At 31.3% G+C, this 12,026-nt stretch overlaps 1 protein-coding gene and 1 non-coding gene across 2 annotated transcripts in view; both read left to right on the plus strand.

Annotated features, from left to right (window-relative positions):
* Window positions 1-5,220: 5,220 nt before the first annotated feature.
* Window positions 5,221-5,293, plus strand: Trnak-cuu (transfer RNA lysine (anticodon CUU)). The gene has a single exon. It is a non-coding gene; the product is annotated as a tRNA-Lys (tRNA).
* A 2,806-nt stretch (window positions 5,294-8,099) lies between these two features.
* Window positions 8,100-12,026, plus strand: part of LOC144835838 (DNA annealing helicase and endonuclease ZRANB3-like) — a 63,350-nt gene continuing 59,423 nt past the window's right edge. Inside the window, exons 1-2 of the mRNA XM_078690952.1 lie at window positions 8,100-8,209; window positions 8,634-8,652. Coding sequence (XP_078547078.1) covers window positions 8,100-8,209; window positions 8,634-8,652 — 129 coding nt within the window. The remainder of the gene's footprint in view (window positions 8,210-8,633; window positions 8,653-12,026) is intronic.

The following is a 12,026-nucleotide window of genomic DNA, read 5'->3' on the forward strand; positions in this document are numbered from 1 at the left end:
AATATCTTTCTTTTATTTCACACAAAGACAACAAACAACAAGGAAAAAACAGAACACAACAAACAGAAGTATATGCCAAGATAACCTGTAAAAGTTTGACAACTCCAACTGTTTCCAACGAGGTCCAATCTGGGAGACACAAACTAACAATATTTTTAAGATTTTGAGAATAGATAGCCACATTAAATGATGAATTATTAAAATAACTTACAATTAAAAAAAATCAATATTATCATAATCACCAATATTATTGTCGTTATCATTATAGCCAATATCAACATTAAAACCAAAATCATTTTAGCTAATGTCATCATCATCAAAACATAATCTTCATCACCAATATCGACATCGTCACAATCATAATCAAGATTATTCTATTCGTCATTAATATCATAATCATCATTTTCAAACACCATAATTATAAATGACATTGTATAGTCGTCACTCTGAAGAAAGTGCTCGTGAAATGAGCACTGAAACTGTCAGTCAGGTCAGTAACTAATTTTGGTTTGTCAAAATAGAATTTTAAAATAATAAAATGACGTTGTATATCATCTAATTATACCCGGGAAAAGTGAAATTACACTGGTTACACTAATAACAACAATGGATCACAAATAGATATTCTAACATCAATATAATCAATCATTTATAATGTCAATGTCATACCCATCACATTCCTCATTGATCAACGTCATTGTAGTTATCAGTATTTCTTGTACGTGTTTTTGTAGCAGCACACATCATCATCATTATAATCTTATTATTATCAATCATAATATTTAAGGAGATAACAACCAATATCAGAAGCGACATGATATTTAGTTATTACTTTTAGGAATACAAAGGTTTCGTTTAAACTCGCAGTCGTATCATCAAAGCTTTCTGTTGTTTTTGTCGACTCTATTTAAATATTTCATATTATGAATATGAACTTGTCTAATCTTCTCTTGCGTGTCTTGTCGCGATATCATTCAGTGGCCAGTCAACCGAGGGATTACTATTTAATACTGTAAGGAATATTAATGTTTCAGTGCTTGGTAGATTTTAGTGTACTCTGGAGTGAACGTCACCCGTACAGTATGCTAAAACCAGAGAAGTTCACACTTCCCTGGCTAAACCCACGCTTAAAGCGTGGTTCCTACTAGCGACGCAACGTAACGCAACGCTACGACGTATTGACGCAAAGTGCTGTATTGCGTTCACAAGTGGAGACCGACGAGGCAACATTGCTGCAAACATCGCACGTTTGATTTCACGCAGGCAGGAGAAAACACAATTATTGGAAGAGCATTTTCTTACGTTGCGTAAGTTGCGTTACGTTGCGTCGCTAGTGGGAACCAAGCTCAACACAAAATAGTATACACTCAGTAATTATACCAGGGAAGAGTGTGATTGCACTCTTCCCTGGTAAGACTATACCAAACAAAAACAAATGTTAATACAATTGTATAGCTTATAATATATTATGTGTTTAACATCTTAGTCTGTACATATAAGCAACTATTGATTAAGCATATAGAAATATTAAATATACTTCAATTCAATCTAAATGCTGATTCAATGTAATCTAAGAGTGACATTTTGAAAGGTTAATTAGTCGGTATAGATTGACATTTTAGTATTTCAATTACAGATAATAGCTTAAGTATATAGTTAAGATATATTTTGCATACCAAAATTGTAATATAATATACTATCGATATGTAAATATTATTTAAAAAATAGACTTTTAGGCAAGGCATTCATGTTCATACTATTACGATACTTTTGTTGACAATAGTTATTGATGTTTTGTAATTTATTGTACTTAAAGTATTACCAACATGTAAACATCCAATGCTTTAATGTATTAAATATGTTAGAGATATTAGACGAAACTGTTTATTTTTTATCTTGAATATTGTTTATTGGCAAAATGACTATAAACCGTTAAAATGGCAGGCATGGTAAGTTTATTCTTTATAAATAATCACGTGACAGAGCCTTGTATTATTTACTAGGCCTACTCAGGACATCGATACAACATCCTGATAAAGGTTAGACTTGCCCCAAGTCTAGGTCTCTATAGTTACATTATTATTCTCTTTTTTATGTTAGTCCACCAAGGGAAGAGTGAAGGTCCACCATTCGGCGTTTCGATTTTTGTCACGAACCTGAAATATTATCTGTATGAAACGCCATATGTGCCAAAATATTTATCTTTTTACCAGTATTAAGTCGAAATGCAGTCTAGAACCTAGGCTACCTGAAGGTATACATCTTGCTCAATACTGTTCGCTTATAGGTTTGTTTATCCGTTTAGTTTTTTCGTCATATTCCGTTCGTTCGTTTTTCATTATTTCATTCATTTAATTTTAATCATTCACATCATAAATCATAACTATTAATCAACATTTCTTATTTGATTCATTAGTTAGCTAATTTGTCATTCATAGTTTCGTTCGTGACGGTTGTCTTACATTGTAAGCAAGGGAGAGTGAAAATAATTTCACCCTTCCCTGATTGTAAGTAAAGTGATTACTGCTTTGGTAGCACACACGTTCGTTTACATCAATTATATCATTATCGTCACGCAGTGTGACATCATCGTGGTAGCTATTTAAAAAAAGAAAGATTGGCAATGTGATACAATATTTGCGACAAAATGTATCCGCTCTGTTAACTACATATTCCGCCGCTTGATTACCTTTAGGTAGGTTATCATCAGTCAATGCATGACATTTATACACTTGGCTGGCATGTAATGCATCTTTAAGCGCTAACTGCGGGTACGTTTCGCTTTGACCACTGCCAAACGCTACCCGACCAGGTTCAACAATGAACGTATTAGCAACGTGCGCTATTCTAATAATTTAAATTGACATTCTTTACTTCATATCATGAAGCTTTTTGAATTGACAAACATATCAAATGGTGAGTTAAATTGTAACCTCTCTAATCAAACTAGGTCATAAATATTTTAACGTGTAAAAATGCATATTAAATCACAATTATTATTAGTTTATTTTGTTTATTGTTTAGTGTATGCATCATTAATTCCAAAAATAACTGTGTCATGTGCACTTTAAATAAGATTAAAGATATATATTGTCCACCTAAAAAATATATTTTGTTTTCCTATTTTTTTAAATATGCTAATTTAATGTCACATGATAGTTACTCACTTTGACCAAAAACTGGATCAAAAAAATTATTTACCTGTAAAAAATGTGATTTAAAGCAAAAAATACTTAAATTGTCTGTCAGACAATGTTTTTTGGTCAAAATCAACTGTTTCCATTGTCCAATAATTTTTCTTGTGTCTTTTTTACAGAAGTGAATAACTTTATTAAAACTACAAAATGGCCCATAATAGTCTGATTTTATTAATCTTCATTTTTCATGTTTTTAGGGACAATACATCTTTAATTGAAAAATATCTGAAAAGTTATTGGTGGATATATTTACAATAACATATTTATACAAACTGCCTGATTATTTTAAAAATATAACGTTATATATTATTCTGTCAGTGATTTTAACATCAATAATTTATGAGATTCATATATTATACTCTTGATTTGTTTGTAAAAATATTGAATAACAAGGAAGGAATGAGTCGATGTGATTTTCAGGTTAAACATGTATGATATTGTAGTGGTTCTGTAGACTTTATAAGTATTTTAAAATAAATGCTCCAATAAGCGACCTTGTTGGCTGGACCAATGGTGGTCACTTATATACTGACTGACCTATTATCATATACTGTATTTTGTTGCCGGTTAGAACTGGTCTATCATTAGGCACAATCTGATTGGTCTTTGGGTAAAACCGAAGGTGTAAATACATCATATAGAAGTGTTGTACAAAAAAAGTGGTCAGTAATCAATTAAAACAAAAAAGCTGTAAAGAAAAAACACGTCACATTGTCTTATTCTTCTTTTCTTTCTAAAATATATGTCCCGTTCATATCATTCTGCAAACCGGACATTCAAATATTTAAACTTGAACATGAATGAAATATTTTGGAAAAATAACTAACAAATTAGCAGAGCATGGCAACACTAACAACCAATCAAAATCTCAACCCGAGTTTCCCTTTCTCTGTGGCGGGTATGTCACATTCTTCATTTACAGTGCGTTTAGGTAGTAGCCTACGCAGCAAATTTTTGTTCTATTTACATTTTCATTTTACTCATTTTAATCCACAGACTATTTTTGTTTTACTTTATAATTGGAATTAATGGATGTGTAAACTGAAATAGCCATTAATTTTGTGTCATTATTGTTGTGTCTTTTGCACCGGTGGTGGCTTAAAGTTTCATATTATCCTATTAATATTTTATTATACAATATCATACAATAAACAATGTATAAATGTACGGTGGCCTGTAAGTGTCACGGCAGTTTAAAAAAAAGCCACGGCAATTTACAAAAAAAAGCCACGGCAATTTGCAAAAAGCCACGTGGCTTTAAAAACTTACCGTATAAATTAATGCGATTTTCATTCATACCAGTAATTGTTGTAGGCCCTACAACATTTTCTCGTATACGTACATTAAAGAGTTACAGTCGCACGAGCATAAAATGCGGGAAACTTGTTGGATACTTGATAAACAAACGATATTAAATCAAACCTTTTACAGTGACATTTGAAAATGTCAGCAGTTGATTACCCAAGCTCTTAAGATCGTTAAAGTTAAAGCACATGTAATCACTAAAATGTATTTAACAGACCGTTAAAACTTTCACTGCTGTAATGTTCCTTCTTTCCTACGTCGATGATGCATTTTTGTTTGTTATAAATTTACTGTTTAACCATGGAGGTATAAAAATAGATCGTCTGGTTTGTATTGTGTGACACTATTATAGAATAGGCCTAACAGGTATAAAAAGACTTTGGTCTTTAAATTGAATACCTGTAATTAATTAAGCTCTGTCTGCACTAGTTTGACAAAAACAAGTGTGATGTGCCCAAATATGGTAGTGATATGCTCAAATATGGTAGTGATATGACATCACCATGTCAATATATGGGCACATCACATTCACATAAAGTTTGATAGTGTAGCTTTAGTCGTTATTAATCAATTAATAAACAAACTTTACATTCCAATTTTTACGACACCGGTGCACATGGAGGCAGCAAGCGACATGGCTCAGTTCCTCGCCAGAGCCTTTTTTGAAGATGCGTATTTCGGATATATTGATATAAAAGGGACATTAATGGTATATAAAGCCCGGTTAGCTCAGTTGGTAGAGCATGAGACTCTTAATCTCAGGGTCGTGGGTTCAAGCCCCACATTGGGCGTAATCTCTTTTGACACGTTGATGATGTCTGTATTTCTATTATAAATTCCACACAAACTATGTAAAAAATTCAGTAGTCACCAATCACACATATAGATTGAAGGAAACACTTTTTTAAATGTTCATCATTCTTTAAGGCCGTGTTTCCGCAGCCAAAAATTAACCGATAAAACTTCCGATTAACCGATTCCGCTCGAGAAAAATTAACCGATAATTATCGGTTAATTTTTGGCAAGTCAATACCACACATATTTCTCTTAAGTGTAATTGGTGAGAACAGAGCCACGTGTCCTTAGACGAATTTGTTGTTGTCAGTGGTGTAGTTTTGCACAGAGAACTTAATTTTATTGTTAATAATATATAAAATGTGTCAATTTGTAGCTTGATTAAATGGTACGCATATACTTTGAAAGCCACTGGGACCTGACTTGTTTGCCAATGATCTTCATATATGTCATCTGAGTAAACAAATACATATCGAATAACCGTAAATAATGAAAGGAAAAGTATATGTACGACGGTACCATTACATTCGAGTTTTCTCAATTTCCAAGAGTCTCGTTTGAAGGCAGCAAATGGCTGTGTCCCTTGGGACTGGGGGAAACAACTATAATAAATTGGATGTTAACAGAAAACTGTAAAAACAAGCACGAATGTGCGATACTCGGGGTTCAGCAAAAGAAGCTGTAATGACGTCATAAGACGGGATGTGACGTCAAATACACATCAATAACCTCGGTACCAAATACGGTTATATGGTACCATCTTCGAGACGTCATTATGGCTGCATCCGGTTTGAAATTAAAAAATCTATAGCTTTGAGGACATGTCCCTGTAGTATATTCATGCCAAATCCCAGCTCAATACTACAACGAATAAGGGAGGAGTAGTACTTTATAAATCGCACTTGTTACTCAATAGTGTCGGATGGAGGAGAAGATGAGAGAGTCCTAGACTCGGGTACCCCGAGTAAAAATGTATTTACATTGCTCTTATAAATTAATAATCTACAACTGGACTTAATATAAACACAGTTGAATAATAATTTGTCCGGTCCTGTCCGTTAAACTTAAAATGTATAATGCATGTTTAGCGTATTGTGGTAATTTTGAATCAATTAACATAGATAACATCATAAAGGAATTAGTGTCTATGGCGCAAGCTATACATTCCGATTTACGTGCAAAAGGAAGCATATCATGTGTTTTGACGAATTACATTGAACGTCAACTCGTTGGATGGATATGAACAATATTTTGCTTGAATTACGACATAAAGTAAAAGTAAATCTCTTCAGATTTAATAAGCTATTATTAAGAAGCAGAGTAATGTTATTCAACGTGTTGATGTTTTTCACTATTAAATGTCGTTTTTGACGTCTTGGCCTATATATCACAGATTATTATAATTAAATGTATTGTTTCCATAAGCTTTCATTGTCTCTTTATTATCTCTTGTAAATCCATATTACAATACTTTACTTACTAATAGACGTACATTTACATTGTTTTCGACCTGTACGTCAGCTAGTCCCCTTTCACTTATACATTAGGTTATTCAAACGTTATTAGAAATAGAAGTTTCATGTTGGAAAACGGATATTATTATTAGCATCTAAAATTCCAGTAAGAATTAGATTTTTTTTATCATCAGATTTACACACCAAGTAGACTATTTTATTTATTTCTTTAAAATCCGTCTGGATAATTTTTAGGAGAACATTAACATTTGTTTTTTAAGTTAATCCGGGAACATGGAGTTACAACAAGTACAATGTACAACATGGCAATAGAATGAAAGGTATTGACATAAGATCGATTCAATTTCTGTTTCATATTATATTTCTATCTGAACATGGCGGACTTCTAAAATGTGAAATGACGAATTAGAAAGAAACTGTAGACTTGCCCCAAGTCTGTAGTTATTTCGAGTAGTTTACGTATGAAACGCCATATGTGTCAAAACTTCGTCTGCTGGAACTCAGACTAGAAACTGTGATATTTAAATGCCAAAAGCACCAGAATTCACATGTTCATAATCGCTATTATCAAAATAGTGGGACAATGTCACAATTTAGATATAATTATTTAGGCCAAATTTACCATTTTATTACCGTAGTATGCATTATTTACAAGTGATCTAGGGTTTAGGTTTCAACTCTCGGGAAATTGAATGTTACAATATGGGTAATAAGGTCTTCATACTTCCAAGTCAATATAAATAAATGTCTTCTTATACATTTCCAGAAATTGTAGACCTATTTAAAGACGTGTATACGTTTCATTGGAATTCTGCCTGCGAGGTTTTGTCGTTTGATGAAAATAGTATGAAATTCAAGAACTTGTGTCACCGCCTAAGAGAAACTGTATAAAAGCGTACATCTTACTTTTTTGTATGTAGTATGTATTCATGTATTTGGCATTGAATAACTACCGGTGACGTTTGCTTAAAGGCATATTGTGTGGATTTTCAAACGCTATAAATAATTATATTTAGGACGAGACGGCTAAGGTTTTATGTAAAGTATTCTAGGCCTAATGGCAGCATAAAATAGATGAGACAAAAATCTTCTTACATAAATTTCAAATTTGTTGCAACGTATCTAGTTTTTATATCTACAGTACTTCAATTTTATTTGTTTGTAAATGTTTTAGGCTAAGCAAACGAACAGTTTTGTTGGGCTTCATTCGATTTAATATACACCGTAAAAATTCTTTGAAAATGATGAAAAAAAGATTGAAAATTGGTATTCATCATCTAATAATGACGTCATGGTTTTCAAGATAGAGGGTGTAGTTTAGTACACAATGGTGGCGGCAACATCGAGTGGCCTAGAACAACTTCCAAAGCAATTATATGATAAATTATTCAATTTTCAAAAAGAAGGTGTATTATTCGCCTTAAAAAATAATGGACGGTAGGTATAAATTGATGATGAATATTTTAGAATATATTTTACGATATGTTTTTTCAAGAAACATTTGTATTCACTGATGTAAGCTAGGCCTAGATATGTAGGCTATTCTCTTGAATTTGACAACAAACGTAGCCTGGAGGGAGACGTCATTCCGCTGTTGATAATGTAATATAACGGGTACCTTGGAATACTAGAGTTCTTCATATCCTATTCGGCGGAGAGAACAGTAGATATGATATGAGTTGATTAAATAGTTTGATGTGCAAGCCATGAATCATTTTTATTATTTAGCATCATTCAAATAATAAAATTAATTTATAAAGGAAAATTAATTACTTAAATTGTTTTAAATGGAAAATGGTTGACAACAATTTAGTTTTTATATACTCTGTGTTATTCCTTTTCTGTATGTTATATCTTTCAGGTGTCTTATTGGAGATGAGGTAAATATACAGCTTATGTTCCTACAATGTTCCACATAATTAAGCAATTAAACATTTCAAAAGCATTTACTCCCATGTTCAAACCAACACTAAATCAAACACTTAAAACTGTTGTCACTTCCGAAATGTGTTAAGTGGATAATATACATGCACATTTTATAACTCATTAAAGGATATTTACATAAATAGCTATAGGGGATGATTAACCATACCTTAACGAACCTTAGTTACTATCTAGGCTCCGTTGTCAACATCGGAGATGAGCGTTCACTGGAAAATACAGTAGTTGAGACTCTACAACCTCACATGACAATAATTTTTAATCATATCCATTCTAATCAGACTAGGCCTAGATATGATTACATACTACAATCATCTATTATAATAAGAACGATTTTATCAATGTATAAAACCAGTTTGTTTGCTTGATATGTTTTTTCATTAATCATAAGTTTATTGTCAGGCCTAAAAATATATTTTCTTGAGGTGGGCGTGTAAGCTTAGTAGATTATGTTGCAGTTGTTGTGATAAAATTTGGCCTACAACATTTCAATTGCTTGCAAGAAGGATTGTAATTATGTGTGTGGTTAAATGTTTTTGCTTTAATGTTTGTTATTCGATATCCAGTCTTGGTAATACAAGATTGTTTGGTGTCCTAGCAAAGTACTGTATTAGACTTGAAAAAACATCTTTAATTATCTAAACATTAAATCTCATCTCTGAGTATGTAGTAAGTATAATGTTAAGTCAGTATATTAACCAGTACAACAGTGGATTGAATACAATACTTTATATGGATCGGTGTTTTCTTTATATGGATCAGTGTTTCACTTATATGGATCGGTGTTCCCTTATATGGATCGGTATTCCCTTTTATGGATCGGTATTCCCTTATATGGATCAGTGTTTCCCTTTATGGATAAGTGTTTTTCTTATATGGATCAGTGTTTCCCTTTATATCAGTATTTCCTTTATTTGGATTGGTTTTTCCTTTATGGTTCAGTGTTTTCTTATATGGATCAATGTTTCCCTTATATGAATCAGTGTTTTTCTCATATGGATCAGAGTTTCCTTTATTTGGATCGGTTTTTCCTTTATATGGATCAGTGTTTCCCTTATATGGATCAGTGTTTCCCTTATATGGATCGGTGATTACCTTATGGATTAGTGTTTTCCTTATATGGATAAGTGTTTCCCTTATATGAATCAGTGTTTCTCTTATATGTATCAGTGTTTCCTTTATATGGATCAGTGTTTCTCTTATATGTATCAGTGTTTCCTTTATATGGATCAGTGTTTCCTTTATATGGATCCGTGTTTCCTTTATATGGATCCGTGTTTTCTTTATATGGATCCGTGTTTCCAATATATGGATCCGTGTTTCCCTTATATGGATCAGTTGTTGTCTTCACTCATTGTTACCTGTAAAAAAAAACATGATATTAAATGACTTGGAATTGAACAGGTATCAATTTCAAAATAAATGGAATAAATGGAAATTTTAAAACTGCCAGTGAAAAAAATGTTCATTTTCTAGTTCAATTTTGTAATGTGAGAGCTTTATTCTTTTTGTTATAAATAAATGTATCATTTTCACAGTATTTGGTTTCATTTATTCTATCTTTAATACTATTTTATTATTTGTAAAGTGCATTTAAATTTTGAGATATTTTATTAATATTTAAGTGACACTTTTACACTGAAAATGAAGATTTGTAATATTTGTGGATATTAAAAAAAACTGTATTAAAAAAATATGCAGCAAATAAATAAATATTAATGCTAGAATAAAAATCGTTTTTAAATATCAAATTTTATAACCAGAAAGACAATTTTTTTGAGAGAAAAAATAAATAAATGTATACATTTCAGAGAAATAATCAGAATAAACACAATATTGGAAAAAAAGGAGCAAAATTATCATTACATACGTAATGTACAGTAAAATTTAGCACCATATAACTAAAATTAACTATAAAGCAGTTTAAAAAAAAATTGTTTTTGATATGCTGTTTTTTTATCTGGTGTACTTGTATTGTACGTGATTGGATGTTAGTATTTCCATAAGACTATTATGCATTGGTATTAATGTGTAGATGCTGTTTTACAAATCCTGTTGAAGGAATGGTTCTGAATTGATTTATTAAAAGGCATGGACAAAAAAAAAATTATCACTTATCGCATAAAGGTGCTCAGAATTTGTTAATAGGATGATAAAAATAAAATTCCGCACACGATCAAGCAGATTTAGAGAAAAAGTCTTTTAAAGTATCCATTTAGACAAGTGCTGAAATTTAGCGATAAAGACGAGAATGATAGTGTCATTGGCAATTAAATTTGACATTTCTTCACATGCTTGTTAAAAGAAACACTTCATGATTTACTTGCTTATTCATCACTGACATATCATTCACTTGATTAATTTGATTTCTGCAATTTTTTGACTGAAATATGTTACTTTATCAGCGAACTGTGAAACACGAAGATGGTGTTGAAGATTGTGATAATTGGTAAAAATGTAGAGTAATTGTTGAAGGCGTAAGTGGCTGTAAAACTACTATTAAGACCAAATAGTGACTGAATGCTGTGGTATAGTGATATAATTTCAAGTGTTAGTGGTGTCATTGTATTTCAGATATATAATAAGTCACGTCATATGTATGTGCTACATATCTTTACTGAAACCATTAAACAAATACAGTGTAAAGAATATTCTCTAAAATGTACGCTGGTTTAAAAAGGAAAAACGATAAGTTTTGAAAACCGCAAGGATGGATACAATAATGTTGCGTGACAATAAAATATGTGCATTTAATGAATACATTTTTATGATAAAATTATTATAGAAATATAAAAGTTATTGACATGAACTAAATAATGCATGACATAAATGTTATTGTCATTTATTTTATTGATAAATTTGCAAATGATGCTAGCCCAGGTGTGGCATTTGAGGTCAATCGATTGCGTGGTGAATTTTACAGTAATTCATTGGCGGAATCATATAAAAATAGAACAACAGTATCTGGTCTAGGATCGTATTACATTTTTAGCAAAATGTAATTTGAGAAGTAAAGCTTAAATATGTATTATGTCCCCCAAAAGCATGAAAAATGAAGATTAATTAAATCAGACTTTGAATATGTTATTTTGTAGTTTTAATAAAGTTAATCACTTCCGTAGAAAAAATAGGAAAAAAAATAATGTTTTCACTTATAAAATGACAAAATAAGTGGTTAAATTTATCTGGCAGCCAATTTGACCATTTTTTGCCATATGTTTACTATCTTTTTTTCAAAAGTATTATGATAAACAAGCTTCCCTCTTGGCTCTACTTAATTAGTTTGTTTTTACAAATATTTTTGCCATTTTTT

This window comes from Antedon bifida, chromosome 1 (assembly GCF_963402885.1).
Source record: "Antedon bifida chromosome 1, ecAntBifi1.1, whole genome shotgun sequence".
In the NCBI taxonomy this organism is placed as follows: Eukaryota; Metazoa; Echinodermata; class Crinoidea; order Comatulida; family Antedonidae; genus Antedon; species Antedon bifida.